A 20,689-nucleotide genomic window follows, 5' to 3' on the forward strand; every position below is an offset into this window, starting at 1 on the left:
TGCCAAGCACTTAAATGTGAACTGCAGAGTAATCACGTAGATGTATAAAAGACCTAGACACAATACCTGGCTTATGCATCCTCCCACTACCATCTACTCCACTCCTATCAAAGGCATTTCCTAAGTCAGGGTTTCTTAATTTGATTGATCAGTGGTGAACTTCGCGGTGAGTTATTTTAATTTTATATGCATTTTATGCACAAGGTACCTTACTTGTACTCATTTTTGTCTGTCAAACTTCTGTTGTTGCCTTTTTTAGAGATGTCCATTGCTCTTCAACTTAGATGCATAATGTAGTATTCATTATCACAATATCTACAGTCTTCAAATGCATATCATCATTCCTCAGTATCATAGTTCTTTCCATGTTGATTTTTACTGATGACTCTCTTAAACTTTATCCTTCTCTTCATAATTAACAAATTGTGGTATGAGTCTAAATCTTCATCTTGTTATGTCTTACAATCCAATGTCTGATTTGAGAATATCAGTCTGACCATAATGCAATGCAGCTGAAATCTTCCCATGTTTTCAGAACTTATCTAAGTATGCCTTCTCCTCTTGTGACTTCTGAACATGTATTTCCTATTACCAGCTAAAGCTTACTACAGAACTTGAGGAGTCTTTCTCCTCTCTCATTTGTTGTACCAAGTCCATATTCTCTTGTAATTTTTTTTATATTCCTTACCCTACTCTAGCACTCCCATGATTATTAGGTTATCATCTCCCTTTACATTACTGAGTTAGCTGTTTAGTGTTCTTATAAACACTGTCTCCCTTCATTTTATGCTTGTGGTGTTGGCATGTATACCTGAATTATTTTTTTTGGCATTGGTTTATCACTGATTTTGATGAGAATAATAGTACCACTGAGCTGGTCAAAGTAATTGCTGTTTGATGTACCTCCCTATTCATGACGAACCCTACTCTGGCTACACAGCTCCATGCTTCTATTATGCTATATTTGTCAGATCACAAATCCCCATATTCTTCCCATTTAACTTCAATTATCCTCACTGTATCTAGATTGAGGTTTTGCATCATTTTAGATTTTTTAGCTCCCCTATCACCTTCAAACTTTGGAAATTTCATTTTCTGTTTTTAGTATGCTACCCTTTTGTTAGTCATTGAATCATTTACTCAAAATTGACTTCTGTTTGGCAGTTCGCTCCCAGGAATCTGAATGGTGGACTAATCTGGAATCTTATTCCAATGGAGAGATCGTCAAGACACTTTCTCAGTTACTGGCCTCATGCCCTGTGAATACAAGTTAAGTGTCTTAGATCCAGGAATTTCCATTGGCTTCTGCATCCTCATGCTGTTGATCATTGTTGATTCTTCCACCTTTTAAGGGCAGTTCTCCATCCCAAGGGCCCCTGGATTCTGAGAACCTTTATGCATTCCTTAGCCCTCTTGGAAAGTAATGTTAGCAGAATGAGGGTGACTCCCTATTCCGGAAGTTTGTTAGATGTACTGATTACAATGAAGCCTGAACTTTTTGATTCAGTTTATGTAGAACAGGGACTAACTTATCATAGGACCACTATACTGTCACTGTATATGGCTGAGGTTAGGAATTTAGGAGGATATTTCTGCTTAGCAGGTGTGTGAAGGAAAAGATTTAAGATTACCCGAATGGTCGACGTGAAGCATTCATCACCAGGCCTTGAAATGCTGAATATAAGTGGTCAAAGTTCAAGGGTTTTGTACAAGATGTCTCAGACCTGTATGTGCTGAGAAAAGTTGTGATAGATGGAAATGACGTGCTGTTATCGTAAAGTCCTATTAGAAAACTGCTTAAAACTGGAGAGAGCTTCACTGTGGATGTAAATGTAGTCAGATCCTCACAAATAAATGTAACATACTGCACATAAATAGACAGGTAGACCCTTTAATGCATTATTACACTATTGAAATCTTTGGAAGCAGTCACATCCGTAAGATATCTTGGATTAAGCATACACGTCTCCCCCCATGAACCATGGACCTTGCCGTTGGTGGGGAGGCTTGTGTGCCTCAGCGATACAGATAGCCGTACCATAGGTGCAACCACAATGGAGGGGTATCTGTTGAGAGGCCAGACAAACGTGTGGTTCCTGAAGAGGGGCAGCAGCCTTTTCAGTAGTTGCAGGGGCAACAGTCTGAATGATTGACTGATCTGGCCTTGTAACACTAACCAAAATGGTCTTGCTGTGCTGGTACTGTGAATGGCTGAAAGCAAGGGGAAACTACAGCTGTAATTTTTCCCAAGGGCATGCAGCTTTACTGTATGGTTAAATGATGATGGCGTTCTCTTGGGTAAAATATTCCGGAGGTAAAATAGTCCCCCGTTCAGATCTCCGGGGAGGGACTACTCAGGAGGACATTGTTATCAGGAGGAAGAAAACTGGTGTTCTACAGATTGGAGCATGGAATGTCAGATCTCTTAATCGGGCAGGTAGGCTAGAAACTTTAAAAAGGGAAATGGATAGGTTAAAGTAAGATATAGCGGGAATTAGTGAAGTTCAGTGGCAGGAGGAACGAGACTTCTGGTCAGGTGAATACAGGGTTATAAATACAAAATAAAATAGGAGTAATGCAGGAGTAGGTTTAATAATGAATAGGAAAATAGGAATGCAGGTAAGCTACTACAAACAGCATAGTGAATGCATTATTGTGGCAAAGAGAGATATGAAGCCCATCCCTACCACAGTAGTACAAGTTTATATGCAAACTAGCTCCGCAGATGATGAAGAGATTTATGAAATGTATGATGAGATAAAAGAAATTATTCAGATAGTGAAGGGAGACGAAAATTTAATAGTCATGGCTGACTGGAATTTGATAGTAGAAAAAGGGAGAGAAGGAAATGTAGTAGGTGAATATGGGATGGGGGGAAGAAATGAAAGAGGAAGCCGCCTGGTAGAATTTTTCACAGAGCATAACTTAATCATAGCTAACACTTGGTTCAAGAATCATGAAAGATAGTTGTATACATGGAAGAAGCCTGGAGATACTAGAAGGTATCAGATAGATTATATAATTGTAAGACAGAGATTCAGGAAGACATTTCCAGGTGTAGATGTGGACTCTGACCACAATCTATTGGTTATGATCTGTGGATTAGAACTGAAGAAACTGCAAAAAGGTGGGAATTTGAGGAGGTGGGACCTGGATAAATAGAAAGAACCAGAGGTTGTAGAGAGCTTCAGGGAGAGCATAAGGGAGCAATTGACAGGAATGGGGGAATTAAATACAGTAGAAGAAGAGTGGGTAGCTTTGAGGGATGAAGTAGTGACAGCAGCAGAGGATCAAGTAGGTAAAAAGACGAGGGCTAGTAGAAATCCTTGGGTAACAGAAGAAATATTGAATTTAATTGATGAAAGGAGAAAATATAAAAATGCAGTAAGTGAAACAGGCAAAAAGGAATACAAACGTCTCAAAAATGAGATCGACAGGAAGTGCAAAATGGCTAAGCAGGGATGGCTAGAGGACAAATGTAAGGATGTAGTGGCACATATCACTAGAGGTAAGATAGATACTGCTTACAGGAAAATTAAAGAGACCTTTGGAGAAAAGAGAACGACTTGTATGAATATAAAGAGCTCAGATGGAAACCAGTTCTAAGCAAAGAAGGGAAAGCAGAAAGGTGGAAGGAGTATATAGAGGGTCTATACAAGGGCGATGTTCTTGAGGACAATATTATAGAAATGGAAGAGAATGTAGATGAAGATGAAATAGGAGATATGATACTGCGTGAAGAATTTAACAGAGCACTGAAAGACCTAATTTGAAACAAGACCCCAGGAGTAGACAACATTCCATTAGAACTACTGACAGCCTTGGGAGAGCCAGGCCTAACAAAACTCTACCATCTAGTGAGCAAGATGTATGAGACAGGCAAAATACCCTCAGACTTCAAGAAGAATATAAAATTCCAATCCCAAAGAAAGCAGGTGTTGACAGATGTGAAAATTACCAAACTATCAGTTTAATAAGCCATGGCTGCAAAATAACTAACACGAATTCTTTACAGATGAATGGAAAAACTAGTAGAAGCCAACCCCGGGGAAGATCAGTTTGGATTCTGTAGAAATGTTGGAACACATGAGGCAATTCTGACCCTACGACTTATCTTATAAAATAGATTAAGGAAAGGCAAACCTACGTTTCTAGCATTTGTAGACTTAGAGAAAGCTTTTGACAATGTTGACTGGAATACTCTCTTTCAAATACTGAAGGTGGCAGGGGTAAAACACAGGGAGCAAAAGGCTATTTACAATTTGTACAGAAACCAGATGGCAGTTACAAGAGTCGAGGGGCATGAAAGGGAAGCAGTGGTTGGGAAGGGAGTGAGGCAGGGTTGTAGCCTATCCCCAATGTTATTCAATCTGTATATTGAGCAAGCAATAAAGGAAACAAAAGAAAAATTTGGAGTTGGAATTAAAATCCATGTAGAACAAATAAAAACATTGAGGTTCGCCGATGACATTGTAATTCTGTCAGAGACAGCACAGGACCTGGAAGAGCAGCTGAACAGAATGGACAGTGTCATGAAAGGAGGATATAAGATGAACATCAACAACAGCAAATCAAGAATAAAGGAATGTAGTTGAATAAAATCGGGTGATGCTGCAAGATTTAGATTAGGATATGAGAGACTTAAAGTAGTAAAGGAGTTTTGCTATTTGGAGAGCAAAATAACTGATGATGGTCGAAGTGGAGAGGATATAAAATGTAGACTGACAATGGCAAGGAAAGCATTTCTGAAGAAGAGAAATTTGTTAACATTGAGTATAGATTTAAGTGTCAGGAAGTCATTTCTGAAAGTATTTCTATGGAGTGTAGCCAGGTATGGAAGTGAAACATGGACGATAAGTAGTTTGGACAAGAAGAGAATAGAATCTTTTGAAATGTGGTGCTACAGAAGAATGCTGAAGATTAGATGGGTAGATCACGTAACTAATGAGGAAGTATTGAATAGAATTTGAGAGAAGGGAAATGGGTGGCACAACTTGACTAGAAGAAGGGATCGGTTGGTAGGGCATATTCTGAGGCATCAAGGAATTACCAATTTAATATTGGAGGGCATTGTGGAGGGTAAAAATTGTAGAGGGAGATGAAGAGATGAATACACTAAACAGATTCAGAAGGATGTATGTTGCTTTAGGTACTGGGAGATGAAGAACCTCGCACAGGATAGAGTAGCATGGAGAGCTGCATCAAACCAGTCTCAGGACTGAAGACCACAACAACAAGCATACACAGTGATTTACCATGCGAATACAACATAAAGCTAATCACAAGATTCATCAGAAGTGTAGTCCACTCACAAGGAAGGTAGTTCATAAAGCTCTCATTTGACCAATTCTGAAATATTGCTTCACTCTCTGGGCTTTGTACCTTACAGGACTGGTAGTGTCATAGGGTGGGACAAGCAAGAGTGAGCAGCAGTTCCTCAGCCACTTTGTGGATGGCATACTATGGAATATTGAAGCTTGTTGCAGTTCACAGGCTGGAGCAGCATTGTATCCAGCATTATTGAGTAGTGGTTTTGATTTCACATGTGTGACAATCTGCCTTTATATTGGTTATTGTTTTGATTTTATTTTACTGTGAGGTGTTTTTAGGCTTGTTTTTTCAGTCCCTGCTCACACTAAACATAAACTTACCTCTATTTACAGATATACAACTGGTACAAAACATTTTTTGAGCTGTGTTTATAGATACAATGTCATGGAATAGTTTTAACTTTGTCAGAGATTGAGGAATATTACTATTTAAAGTCATTCAAAAATAACATAAACTTGTGGAATTTTTCATGTTTTAAAGTGACTTTTAACTGCAGCCTTATCTCTGAGGTGTCCCAGTTTGAAATAACTCACATTTTTATACTTCAATATTTCAAAGTTCCTGTATATCTTTCACCTCTTTCTTGATCTGTGTACTACCTGTTGTTATGACTCTGAAATTATTGTATAACTATATTGTAGGTTGCAGGCTGGGGTGTGACAGAAACAGGAGAACCAAGTGAAGAACTGCGTTCTGCAGAATTTCCTGTAATTGCGTATAATGAATGTCTCAAGACAATTAAACCAAACTATCGTATCTACTTTGGACATGATAAGATCTGTGCTGGACACAGGAATGGTATTACTGCTCATTTTCTTAAAATTATTTTGTGAGATAAAAATTTTTTCTTCATGTTTGTATTTACATCATCCAGTAATTTGCCATGCAGTGCAGTGTGCATAGATGGATCCATTCTATTTTCTCAGTGGCCAATATTACAAGATATAAAAGTATAAATGGTATGGGAGCATAAATGCAGATATCAGCTGCATATCACGTTCAGGAAAGCCATGAATGTAATTATGCAAATGAATTTAGCTTTACTCATAATGACAAATTTTGTAAAAATACATATTGCACAAAATTGGTGAGATTTCCCCTACATCATCACACCCCTCTCTAATACCAAATGAAAACACCCTTCAGTTAACTTCTACCAAAGTTTTATTTTATTTCTGAGTTCTGTTCTTTCATGTGAAATAATTAGAAATTTGTGCAAAATGTATAATATAGTACAGTAATCCCCTGGACCTATATGATTGGTGTGACACACTATAACCATGTAAGACTAAGGCAAACTGAGTAAGTCATAATCCAATTTCACCTATAAATACACAAAAATTATGGTTCAAATGGGACCAGAGAATAAATAAAACGATGTAATTTAGAAGAAAAATGTTTAATAAACTGTTCAACACTACAGCAAATTCCATTACCGTACAGTATTGTGCATTGCAACAATGCAAACTTAATATTGCAGTATCATCTGCCAGTACTGTGCAATTTATAGATAACTTCCAGAATGAGATTTTCACTCTGCAGCAGAGTGTGCGCTGATGTGAAACTTCCTGGCAGATTAAAACTGTGTGCCCGACCGAGACTCGAATTCGGGACCTTTGCCTTTTGGGCAAGTGCTCTACCATCTGAGCTACCGAAGCATGACTCACGCCCGGTCCTCACAGCTTTACTTCTGCACACTTCACTGCAGAGTGAAAATCTCATTCTGGAAACATCCCCCAGGCTGTGGCTAAGCCATATCCCCGCAGTATCCCTCCTTCCAGGAGTGCTGGTTCTGCAAGGTTTGCAGGAGAGCTTCTGTAAAGTTTGGAAGGTAGGAGACGAGATACTGGCAGAAGTAAAACTGTGAGGCCCAGGCGTGAGTCGTACTTCGGTAGCTCAGATGGTAGAGCACTTGCCCATGAAAGGCAAAGGTCCCGAGTTCGAGTCTCAGTCGGGCACACAGTTTTAATCTGGCAGGAAGTTTCATATAGCACACACTCCACTGCAGAATGAAAATCTCATTCTGGAAACAGCCCCCAGGCTGTGGTTAAGCCATGTCCCCGCAGTATCCTTTCTTTCAGGAGTACTAGTTCTGCAAGGTTTGCAGGAGAGCTTCTGTAAAGTTTGGAAGGTAGGAGACGAGATACTGGCAGAAGTAAAGCTGTGAGGACCAGGCATGAGTCGTGCTTCGGTAGCTCAGATGGTAGAGCACTTGCCCTTGAAAGCAAAGGTCCCAATATCGAGTCTCGGTCAGGCACACAGTTTTGTTCTGCCAGGAAGTTTCATATAGATAACTTTCTTCTACTTAGTGGTTGATTGGTCACCTCTGGTGACTGATTTACACCATTCTTGTATTGCCTTCTCAAAGACATAGTTGAAAAGTAATGGATACAGCCTAAATCCTTGTCTTACTCCTATTTTGATTTTGAAAGCATCTGAGAATTCTCATGTAAATGTAACCTTGAACTTTGTATCCATCACACTGCAAGTGTTTTCAGGTCTAGACCTTGTTCTTTTAGCATGTGGAAGAGTGATTCACAGTTAACTGAGTCATAGGCCTTTTTGAAATTGACAAATGTGGAGACTGAATTTTTGCTACCAATTCTCGAGTGTCTAAGGATTAGCTTTAGGTTCAAGATGGTCATGAATGGCCTAGTCCAAATCTTGCTTGATATTCTCAAATTTTTGGTACAAATTGTTCCTGTGCTCTCTCAAAAAGACACTGAGGTAGAATTTTGTGTGTGACTGAAATACATCGATCAGCCAGAACATTGTCACTACCAACCTACTATTGATATAAACCCGTCCAGGGGATAGCAGCGTCACCTGGTGAGGAATGATTGCTAGGTGCCTGTAGTATCAGTGAGTATACTGTTCATGTGAAGAATGAGGAAGGTGCACGATCTATCTGAGTCTGACCAAGGGCAGATTGTGATGGCCTGGAGGCCAGGCACAAACATTTCAGAAACTGCACGACTTGTCAGGTGTTCGAGGAGTGCTGTGGTGAGTGTCTTCAACACGAGATGAAACATCATCCAGACATTATGGGATTGGGTGGCCAACCTCTTATTACAGATTTTGGTCATCATAGGGTGAGAAGACTGGTAAAACATGACAGGTGGTGAACTGTGGTGGAACTAACATCAGGTTTTAATGCTGGGCTGAGTAGGAGTGAACATGAACACTCAGTGCACTGATCATTCCTAATGATGGACCTCCACAGCCGACATCACATGCTTGTGCCAATGGTAACACCAAGACACTGGCAACTACAATGGAAATGGGTATATGACCATCAGCACTGAGCATTGGTGCCGTGCCAGAGTATTGCATAGCCTGATGCATCCCAATACCTTCTTCATCATGCTGATGGGTGGCCTTGAATTCGTTGTGTTCCAGGGGAGCAGCTGCTTCACACCTGTACAGTAGGATGGAGACAAGCTGGCAGGCATCAATGGGTCCAGTGAAGCTTGTGTAAGGTGCTGTGATGGTTAAGGAGTATCGTACACTGCTTGCAGGCCACATACACCCCTTCATGATGATCATGTTTCCCGACAGTAGTGGCATTTTTCAACAAGGTAATGCACCATGTCACAAGGCCAGGAGCATGATGGAGCAGTTTAAGGAACACAGTGATGAGTACCAGTTGATGTGCTGGCCCTCCAATTCGCCAGATTTGAACTCAATCAAACACATTTGGGATATGATTGAATGTAGCTCAGAGCTCATCACCCCCATCTATGGAATTTACAGGTCTTACATGACCTGTGTATGCAGATGTGGTACCAATTCCTTCCAGGGCTCATTGCTTCCATGCCTTGATGTATGACTGCTGTTATTCATGCCACAGGTGAACATACTGGTCATTGGGTAGGTTAACATAATGTTCTGGCTGATGAGTGTAGATGAGGTTCTCTTGTAGTGATTTACATCTGTTCTGTCTCCGTTCTTGGGCAATGTGTGAATCAATGCATTATTCCAGTCCTTCAGATTTTTTTTTTTTTTTTTTTGTTTTCCAAATGTCTTGTGTGATTTTTGATGATTTCTGTTATGGTGTTTGAGCAGCCTGATTTGAGGATTTCTGTTATTATACCATCTTCCCCCTGATGCTTTATTGATTTTTAGTCCTCTGACCTGTCTGGATATTCCTTCTTCATCTAGTAGTAATCAATGTAGATTTGTGCCTAAAGGTTCTTCTGGTGGGAATCTTTGTATTCGTTCTGGCAGTTAAGTAGCAGTTTGAACTACCTGGGCCGGCCGGTGTGACCGTGCAGTTCTAGGCACTACAGTCTGGAGCCGAGCGGCCGCTATGGTCACAAGTTTGAATCCTGCCTCGGGCATGGATGTGTGTGATGTCCTTAGGTTAGTTAGGTTTAATTAGTTCTAAGTTCTAGGTGACTGATGACCTGAGAAGTGAAGTCGCATAGTGCTCAGAGCCATTTTTGAAATACCCGTCAATCTCAAAGCAATTTTCTTGATTGTTTAGAGCCAGTTGCCCCATTTCATTTCTTGAAGCAGAGGCTTCATGGTTGCTATCCTGTGAGTTTTGATCTGAAGTTCTTATAGAAATTTTGTGTGTTGATTATTTTGAAATCTGCCTTTGAGTTCAAGTAGTTGATCTTGTTGATGTTTCCTTTTTGTCTTTCTGAGTAATTTGGCTGTCTCTTTCCTCACTGCCAGGGGTGTTTTGTAATTGTCTTCTGTGTCATTGCTGTTCCAATTGTGACATGGATCCTCATTCCCTCAATTGTACTTTTCCCATTTTTGTGAAGAAATTAGTTTGTGCTATTTTGATAAATTTATTTTTGAGTTGTTGCCAATTCATTGCCTACTTTTTGTCTAGTTCTTCCATACGAGATGGTTCAGATCCTGCTAGTGTCAAATTAGGAGACTTGTCTTCTTATCTGTGAATGTATGTTGTTATAAATGTGGTTTTATTCTTGTCAGGTAATGGTCTGAGTCTGTTTGCACATTTTGGGAGTTAGATTTCTCTGTAGTTTGAACAAAAAATTGCTACATGATCAGTTTGGATATAACAGATGAGTGTGTTCAATTCTGTACATGTCATCTGTTTTGATGGTTTCTTTTTCAAGAGTGCAAACATGACTTTAAAATTGAATACCCTGCACAGTTCAACTAGCCTTTATCCATTCTGGTTAGTCCATTGATGTGCTGGGTATTTTCTGGTGTTAACTGTACTTCGTTTCTTTGCTTAGCTGTGCAATTGAATCGTTTTTTGTGGTGTTTTAGGTGCTATTTCTTCTAGTGTTTCACATGATTCCTATATCTCTTCATGGGTAGTTTTATTTTCAGCAGTGATTGGGACCTATACATTGATTGTTGTGTGTGTTTTATTTGCACTTATTCTGTTGTTTACAGGCTTTACATTTGTTATGGAAGTGAGTATTTCTCCCCTAACTGCAAAGGTGGCCCCGAAAAGTGGGGCATTTTTCAGTATTCATTATTTCTGTTTTACTTTCAAAAAGTCTGTAGTTCCCAAAATACATTGAATATTTGTTAGTCAGTCTTGATTTTTGGAGTGCCACTATTTGTATCTTTTGTTTGTTTATGGTTTTCTCTAGTTCATCCAAGTTTCCTGTTCATAACACACCATTTATATTTAGTGTGCTGAAAAAAGGTTTTGGTGTATGGATGAAGTTGATCTCAGGACTCAAAGACTTCCTCTCTCTGCAGTCCAGATGTCAAAAAATCTAACAGTCTGGTTAGACTGTACTTGACAGCAGTGAATTGATTACCACCTGAGCTAAATATTTGTTTCATGCTGCACTTCATGGTACTTAGTTATCTCATGTTTTGGACAGATCTAGTTTTTTAGAACTGGGCCGTCCGGAGTGGCCGAGTGGTCCTAGGTGCTTCAGTCTGGAACCACGTGACCGCTACAATCACAGGTTTGAATCCTGCCTCGATCATGGATGTGTGTGATGTCCTTAAGTTAGTTAGGTTTAAGTAGTTCTAAGTTCTAGGGGACTGATTGAAGTGTTGGCAGAAGAGCCAACACCGTGTTGCTAGAGGAGGCCGAAATGCACGCTTTTAAGCTCACGCAGATTGGCGTGAGGTCTGGAACAAGGTAAAGTAATTATCCTATAAAGAAAAGAACGTGGTTCTTGGAATACTTAACTTTATTCCACAATTGGAGAACATCTCTCTTGACTATACATGCTTCGCAATATAAATATCAAATGCTATGGCGCCTTGCTAGGTCGTAGCAAATGACGTAGCTGAAGGCTATGCTAACTATCGTCTTGGCGAATGAGAGCGTAATTTGTCAGTGAACCATTGCTATGAACGTCGGCTGTACAACTGGGACGAGTGCTAGGACGTCTCACTAGACCTGCCGTGTGGTGGCGCTCGGTCTGCAATCACTGACAGTGGCGACACGCAGGTCCGACGTATACTAACGGACCGCGGCCGATTTAAAGGCTACCACCTAGCAAGTGTGGTGTCTGGTGGTGACACCACATTCCTCCTCCACAAATCGGCGTACAGTTGTGTTATAAGGCTTCCGCCTGCCGTGGGGAGGACCCCATGTTGACATATGCGACGAGGTGGGGAGCCTAACAACAGGCGAGGCTGTGCCACCCGCACCCTGCCATTCGGTCCGAGGGGAGCTAGGAAACGCCTGAAAACCTAGTCCAGGGTGCACACCAACATGCGGTGTATGCGCCCGTAAAGAGACAGGAGGGACCGAAGATTCGACCTCCACTGGGGCGGGGCAGCCGACGGGCGAAGACGACATCTGGTCCGGAGCGGGCAAGAGGTCCATGCCGGAGGACAGCTGGTCACGGGAAGCAATTGGCAGTGCGTGACCCAGGGAGGCGCTTGGCGGCTGCAGCGAAGCGTCCACGGCGGGCGTCACCGGTGGGAGAACAGGCGGCGGCGGCACGTCGCCATGGGGCAAAATGGAAGGCAGCGTCGGTAACACCTGGGGCTGAGGCGAGCCTGTAGATGGGTCCCCAGGGCGCTGACCGGACGGCACCGTCGCTGAAAGCAGACGGGGAGCGGCAGAACCCGTGTGACGACAGAAGCGCAGCTGATTGAGATGCCGACGCACCTCACCAGAGGCCCCCAAAACCAAATACATAGCGCGGCCGAGGCAGCGAAGAATGCGCCCTGCGAGCCGGAACGCTGTGAACCTCGATAGGTGCGATAGTATACAACATTGCCGGGAGCAAAAGCAGGTGGCTGCCGCTGCACAGGAACCTGATGCGGCGGATGTAGCAAAGACATCAAGGTTCGAAGAGGACGACCATGGAGCAACGCAGCCGTCGAGCGACCATCTCGGGCCTGAGAGCGATACGAGGACAAGAAGAGCAATAACGCGTCCTCCCGAGAATGCGACTCTTTGAACTTCAACATCTGTGACTTGAAAGTCTGGACCAATCATTCAGTGGCACCGTTTGACTGAGGCGAAAACGGCGCGGATGTCAGATGTTGAATATCATTGGCCCTGCAGAATGACTGAAATTCTGCGGACATGAATTGTGGGCCATTGTTGGAAACAATAGTCTGTTGAAGACCTTCTATGAAAAAGATAGCAGATAATGCTTGGATGGTGGCCGATGACGTCGTGGAAGACATCTGGACAACAAAAGGAAAATTACTGAATGAATCTACGACAACCAACCATCGAGCATTCCAGAAGGGACCAGCAAAATCGATGTGTAAGCGTTGCCAAGGGGAAGTGGCTTTCGGCCATGCAAAGAATTTCCGCGGCGGTGCGGATTGTTGTTCGGCACACGCCATGCAAGAAGAGCACATATTCGTAATCGCAGCATCGATTGTGAACCAAGTACAGTGCTGACGAGCAAGTTGTTTCGTTCGCACTATACCCCAATGTCCTTGGTGGAGAAGCCGTAAGACAGAGGACTGTAACGAACGTGGGACCACGACCCTGGACTGATCATTATCAGAACGCAACAACAAAACACCATGTCGAACAAAAAGTCTCTCCTTGTGAGCAAAAAATCGGCGAACCAACGGATCCTCGATCCGTGACTTTGACAAGGGCCATTGCGTAGGAACAAAACGCAAAATGGTAGCAAGGACGGGGTCAGCAGCTGTGGCTGTAGCTACACGACGAAAATCGATTGGAAACGATTCGACCACGTCATCGGTTTCCACATCAATAAACATGCAAGCAAGTTCGAAGAATCGAATGCTCTATCCTCAGCAACAGGCAAACGGGACAACGCATCAGCGTTTCCGTGCTTAGCAGTGGTCCGATACAAGATATCGTAGCGGTACTGCGAGAGGAAAATAGACCAGCGAATGAATTTCTGCGCTGTACATGGAGGTACAGGCTTGTTTGGATGAAAAAGCGACGTCAAAGGTTTGTGGTTTGTGATGGTGGTAAAGTGACGACCATACAAGAAATCATGAAACTTAGTATCACCAAAGACGAGAGCCAAAGCTTCTTTCTCGATCTGTGAATAATTTCGTTGCGCAGACGAGAGCAATTTGTACGCAGAGGCAATAGGGTGATCATGTGAACCATCTTTGTGCGCAAGCACAGCACCGATCCCGAAATCCGATGCATCCACCATCAACAAAAGGGGTTTCTGGGGATCGAATGCCGTAAGGCAAGTATTTGAAAGCAACGCCCATTTCAACTGGCGAAAGGCGTGTTCGCATTCCGTCGTCCAGACGAACGGAACACCTTTACGGCGTAAGCAATGAAGCGGAGCTGAAATGGAAGAGGCGTGGTGCACATATTTATGGTAGTAATTAATTTTTTCCAGCACACTCTGTAGCTGCTTCAAATTCTGCGGCGAAGGCAAGTCTTGTATGGCACGGAGGTGCTCGGGACTGGGATGTATGCCTTGGGCATTGAGTACATGGCCCAGATAGGGTAAGTCACGAGCAAAAAACACACATTTGTCCTTCCGCAAGCGAAGACCATTTTGTCGCAAGACCTGCAATAATGTCCTGAGATTAGCTAAATGTTCTTCGTCTGTCTTTCCGGAAATCACAATATCGTCCAGATAGTTTGCTGCAGTAGGGACCGAGGCACAAACAGTCTGCAGATATTGCTGAAACAATGCAGGGGCAGATGCACACCTGAATGGCAGTCTTTTGAACCGATACAAACCAAGATGCGTGTTAAACACCAAGACGCGCTGGGATTCGTCGTGCACTGGTATGTGCAAGTACGCATCTGCTAGGTCCAACTTCGAAAAATATGTACCCGGGCACAGTTTGTCAAAAAGATCTTCCGGGCGGGGTAAAGGATAAGTTGCAATCACTAGTTGTGGATTCACCATTGCCTTGAAGTCCACACAAAGTCTCAATTTTCCGGAAGGTTTTGGCAATATTACTAAGGGTGAGGCCCAGAGAGAAGCCTGCACACGTTCAATCACACCTTGTGATTCCAAATCGTGTAAGGTTCTTGCGACCTCATCACGCAATGCGTGGGGAACATTGCACGCTCTGAAAAATATCGGTTGCGCGTTTACTTTCAGTTCCAAATGTGCTTTATAGTTCTTAGCACAACCAAGGCCTGGAGCAAAAATGTCTGCAAATTCTTCACATAGACTAGAAACACTGGCTGAAGGCACAGTCTGGGTCACCGAGAGGACCTGATTGACTATAGACAAGTTAAACAACTGAAATAAATCTAAACCAAACAAGGTCACTGCAGAAGAAGAACGAAGAACGTAAAATGACACAAGTTTTGTTTCTCCCTTGTATGTTGTAAGAAGGCTCCACTGTCCTAACATAGGGAAATTCTGACCAGAATAGCTAGTTAACTTAATATTTGCGGCACGCAACGGAGGTGTGCCCAGCTGTTTGTACGTGTCGTGATTGATCAGAGAAACTGCAGCTCCGGTATCGGGCTGTAATGGTATCATGTTGCCATTTATGACCAAATCTACAAAAAGTTTATTGTCCTGCTGGCGACAAGAGCGACTGTCTCATGCAACGTGAACAGACACTGGTACAGAATCACATGCGACTTGACGGGACTTCCGGCGACGTCGACGCACACTATTTGTGGGACGAACACAGTCACTGTTAGAGAGAGTGGCACAGGGCAGAGTGGAATGAACTGCATGAATGTCCATGGGCGAAGGTTCACGAGCCTGAGTATTCGTGGTTTGACTCCAATTCCGGTGCGAAGCAAAGGGCCTGGAATGGTTGCGAGTGTCCGTTCTGAGCTTTTTCTGGCAAACACTTTGAACATGTCCTTTTTTATTACAGAAAAAGCAAATAGCTTGGCGTGATGGGCAATTGTCACGCAAATGTCTAGTAGCACACTGCGGGCATTTGCTTGCTGGCGCGGCAAACGTAGCGGAGAGCTTGGCGGCAGCTGCGCGGATCAGCGCGAGGGCTGTTTACTGTTCCATGCAGCTCACCCGGCGGGCCGGTTAATGTGACACACAGCTGGCGAAGATTCAAATGATTTCTGAGCAAAGTCAAGTGTGTCTTGCCTATCCAATATGTCTATCACTTGTTGAAGGGAGGAATTGACTAGTTTCAAAATCTGTTCCCTTATACGAACATCAGAAACGTTCTGTGCAATTGCATCACGTACCATTGTATCTGAATAAGGGAGTCCACATTCACACTCAAAAGCACAATTCCTAGTAAGGCCTTGCAAAGTGGCAACCCACTCCCTATTAGTCTGACCGGCCGTACGTTTTGTACGAAAGAAAGTATACCTTTTTGCAACTACATTGACAGAGTCTTTAAAATAGGCATCTAATGCAGACAAAATTTCGTCGTAGGACAGAGTTGCTACGTCGCGTCGGGGAAATAATTTCACTATCACTCGGTACGTGTGGACGCCTACGGCGGAAAGAAGAAATGGCTGCCACTCATTACCCTAAATTCTGTAGGCGGCGAGATGGAATCCAAATTGGCGTGACCACTCCGTCCAGCTTTCCAGTGCCGTATCAAAAGGACAAAAAGGTGGTGCAACTGCGTGTCGTGGCTGCGGTAGCGGTGGCCGCCACATCGTTTTGCATTGCACGTTGACCCTGGATGAGCTGTCCAAGGGCATCCAATAAGGGCTGCATCTGCTGATTCTGCAAGCGATAAAATTCGGACAGTACATCTGGAGATTGTGGCGAAGCCATGACACAAGTAATTTAGGTAAGATCAATTGGTACAAACGCGATTTAGCTCGTTGCCATATGAAGTGTTGGCAGAAGAGCCAACACCGTGTTGCTAGAGGAGGCCGAAATGCACGCTTTTAAGCTCACAGAGATTGGCGTGAGGTCTGGAACAAGGTAAAGTAATTATCCTATAAAGAAAAGAACGTGGTTCTTGGAATACTTAACTTTAATCCACAATTGGAGAACATCTCTCTTGACTATACATGCTTCACAATATAAATATCAAATGCTATGGCGCCTTGCTAGGTCGTAGCAAATGACGTAGCTGAAGGCTATGCTAACTATTGTCTCGGCAAATGAGAGCGTATTTGTCAGTGAACCATTGCTATGAATGTCGGCTGTACAACTGGGGCGAGTGCTAGGACGTCTCTCTAGACCTCCCGTTTGGTGGTGCTCGGTCTGCAATCACTGACAGTGGCGACACGCGGGTCCAACGTATACTAACGGACCGCGGCCAATTTAAAGGCTACCACCTAGCAAGTGTGGTGTCTGGCAGTGATACCACACTGATGACCTCCGATGTTAAATCCCATAGTGCTCAGAGCCATTTGAAGCCTGTGCTTATTCTCTATATATACACAAATGATCTGAAGGACAGGGTGAGCAGCAGCTTATGGCTGTTTGCTGATGAACCTGTGGTGTACAGGAAGATTTCATCACTGAGTGACTGTAGAAGGGTACAAGGTGGCTTACAAAGGATTTCTACTTGGTGTGATGAATGGCAGTGTGCTGCACATGTGGAAAACTATGAGTTAATGTGGATGAGTAAAATGAACAATTATAATTTCATTAGAGGTGTGCTGGTTGACACAGTCACATCAATTAAATATCTAGGCATAATGATGCAGAGTGATATGAAATGGAATGAGCATGTCAGTTTGGTAGTTGTGAAGGCAAATGCTCAACTTTATTTTATTGGGAGAACATTTGGGAATGTGTAGCTCATCTATAAAGGAGATGGCATATAAAACACTAATGCAACCCACTCTTGAGTAGTGTTAATATTTGGGATGCTCACAAGGTCAAATTAAAGGAAGACATTCAAGCAATTCAGAGGCACACTGCTCAATTTGCTGCCAGTAGTTTCAAGCAGCATGTAAGTATTACAGACATGCTTCATGAACTCAAATGGGAATCCCAGGAGGCAAGTGCTCTTTTTGTGAAGCACTGCTGCTGGATGAGAGCACACAGCTATCATGCTACAACCATAACTCATTGTATCAACCTGCTTGCTACCATCTGACTTAACAAAGGCATGATACGGGTTGCTACTCTTCTTTCTCTACTTTCTGTGTCTGTCTCACTTTCAAGAGTCCTCCACCATCAGCTTTTCTGGGCAAGTACAGACTGTAATTTCACAGCAAGAATGGACAGTGTAGTCAATTTTCATGAGATCTCTTATTTTCCTGTCCACGTTAACCACCTGTACTTGAGTCCAGTTCACAATATTGGCAGTGTGCCTGATGATGAGTATTGCCCAGGCATTGTGTGCCTTGGTGGTATGGTGCCATCTGGTTTACTTTTCAAAATTTTTCTGACCCCATTTGGGTGTACAAGTTGCTGACCACATGTTTTGATTACTCATGCTTAATGTTGTCCAGCTGTAAATGCCTAGCTATTTGCTGCCCCCTATCTGATGACACTTGTTGGTTTACCCCTTTAGCACTGTGACATCTTTGTTTTTTGAGATTTTCATCTTTTTCAGTACCAGTGTGACACTTTAGTTGAAGCTCAATTCCATTCTGATGTGACTGAAAAAGATTCAGAGGTAAGCCTGGATTTCATTTTTAATTTTTCACAGAGCTTCAGATCATCCAGGTATGGCAGGTGGGATATTTTCTGAGAATTTCTCACTGTTTGATAGCCCAGGTTTGTTTCGTGGGAGATGGTTGACAGTGGAATAAAAGTGATGATGAATAGCAGTGGGGACAATGAGTCACCCTGGAAAATGCCTCTATTGATGCTAACTAGACCAAAATTTTCTTTTCTGACAGATAGTTCTGTGTACGAGAGTTGTTGTTGTTGTTACTTAATACATGTTTCCTTGAGCTTAGTGACAGTCTAGCACAGTTCCCACACACTGTTTAGCTCCCTTAGTATTCCATTTGGATAACTTGCAAAATTTTGGATGACCTTATTCACATGTACACAACACTATTCTTTAAGATGTTAGTTTTTGGAAGTTAGACTCAATGTCCAATATTAAAATATATTAAGTTAGTATTAATTTCAAACATTAATCATTGTATCAGTATGGGACACTGATTCTATTATTTAAGAATTATTTATTAATAAATTGTGAGAGAAACAAAGCAATGGAAAAGCCAGGATAGAATAACAAAAGGATGGATCACTACTCACCACATAGGAAGCACTGAGTGGCATACAGGTTCAGTGAACGAGATTCATAATTATTCACTATTGTCCTTCATCAGACATAGACAAAGCACACACCCATTCACATTTGGAAACACACACATGGGCTCTGTAGGATCTGAATGCTATTACTTGACTGCAACAGCACCTGTGATGCACAGCGGTCTTTGCTAGGGCGAGTAGAAGGGTTACAGAAGAGGCATGGAGTGGAGAGGGCAGGCTAGTGGGGTGGAGATGAGGTAGATCCTAGTGCTGCCTGTGGGAGTGTGCAATGGTGTGATGGGGCTAGGATGATGGAGTGTGGGGATAAGATGGTGGGGTGTTAGTTGCATAATTGGGTGGCTGTGCTAAGGGGAAATAGGGGAGAGGAGGGAAGTGCAGAAGGGGAAGGCCTATGCAGGTCTGCTGGAGAGATAGAAGGCATATGCAGGTCTGAACGTACTGGCAGGTGTAGCACAGGGACTAGCATAGGTGGAGGCCAGGGGGTGTACTGGAATGGAGGATATATCATAAGGAGTGTTCCACCCATACAACTTAGAAAATCTGTTGTGGGAGGAAGAATCCAGATGTGACAGGCTGTAATGCAGTCATTTGACTCCAGCACAAGACCTCTTGTTTTTCCCTGGAATGAGAAATATCCTCTCCACTATCCTCCCCACCCCTCCCACAGTGGTGGTTCTCCACCTACCAAACCTACACAGTATCCTTGTGTGAGCCTGTTTCACCCCTGCTTCCAACTCCTTGCTCATATCTGTGCAGTAAATGTAGATGTAAGACATGGCCCATCTCATAACTGCCAGCTCCCGTCCTGTTATGGGAATCTCCTACCCATTAAAGGCAGGCCACCTGACAAAGCAGCCATGTGATCTATCAACTTTGCTGCAACCACCATAGTGTCCTCAGCATGCCCCTGCACACTTCCACAAGCAGCACTAGATCTTTCCCCATCCTACCCTGCTTTCCCCACCCACACTCACCACATACCTCTTCTGTACACCCCTCCCCCCTCCTCCCCCCCACTGATCATCGCAGAAAAGATTGCTGCTCACCTCAGACACAGTGGCAGTCAGGACATAGCACCTGTAAATGGCAACTGTCATGTTTGTCTTCAGGTTTTATGCATGTGTGAGTGTTTTGTCTATGTCTGACGAAAGACTTAGTCCACTAACTAATAATATATTGCTGTTCTTTTTCAACATGTCTGTCTGGCACTCAATGCTTCCTCTGTTTCATAATTAACAATCTGTCCTTTACAGAAGTTCAGAGAGAGCTAGAGTAAGACGATGTTTTGTTAGGGAAATTTCGATCTTGATGATCTTGTTGTGTACAAGTTAATGAAACTGTTGCTTATTTCCAGGGACAACTGCATGTAGAGGAGACAGTGGGGGAGGGCTCACCTTCATACATGAAATCAATCCCTTACCGCCTTCAAGTAAGTCTTATTTTGTGCAGGGAATTGTTAGTGCAAATGGAGGTCCGAGTCGACGTGGTGCTTGTAACCTAGAAGACTATGTTGCATTTACAAAAGTGTCAGAATTTAGAAGTTTTCTTAACAAATACAGAGAGTAATAAACTATTAGATATTCAGTTTTATTTGTAAAGACTATTTTTTCTTTATGCTGTTAAGGGAATTGTCAAAACTAAAGCTCTATAATAAAACAAATCAGATATGTTGTTTTTAATAACTGCATCTTCACAGATAAGTGGTCTAAAAGAAAAATAGATTTAATTTTCAATTTAAGAAGGAATGGTTTATTTATTGGTCAAACTAACTGGTACTTAACATATTTGTTTAATTGTTGATCTTGTGCTGTAACATGAAACTGGTGAAAAAATACAATACTTTA

The 20,689-nt window shown here is 42.7% G+C and overlaps 1 protein-coding gene across 1 annotated transcript in view; it reads left to right on the top strand.

Annotated features, from left to right (window-relative positions):
• The window catches only part of LOC124622700 (modular serine protease-like), a 215,842-nt gene extending 195,431 nt beyond the window's left edge, over positions 1 to 20,411 (top strand). The window contains exons 10-11 of the mRNA XM_047148489.1: positions 5,973 to 6,129; positions 20,200 to 20,411. Of these exons, the coding sequence (XP_047004445.1) occupies positions 5,973 to 6,129; positions 20,200 to 20,411 (369 nt within the window). The remainder of the gene's footprint in view (positions 1 to 5,972; positions 6,130 to 20,199) is intronic.
• The last annotated feature ends 278 nt before the right edge of the window (positions 20,412 to 20,689 follow it).

The sequence above is a fragment of the Schistocerca americana genome, chromosome 7, assembly GCF_021461395.2.
Source record: "Schistocerca americana isolate TAMUIC-IGC-003095 chromosome 7, iqSchAmer2.1, whole genome shotgun sequence".
In the NCBI taxonomy this organism is placed as follows: Eukaryota; Metazoa; Arthropoda; class Insecta; order Orthoptera; family Acrididae; genus Schistocerca; species Schistocerca americana.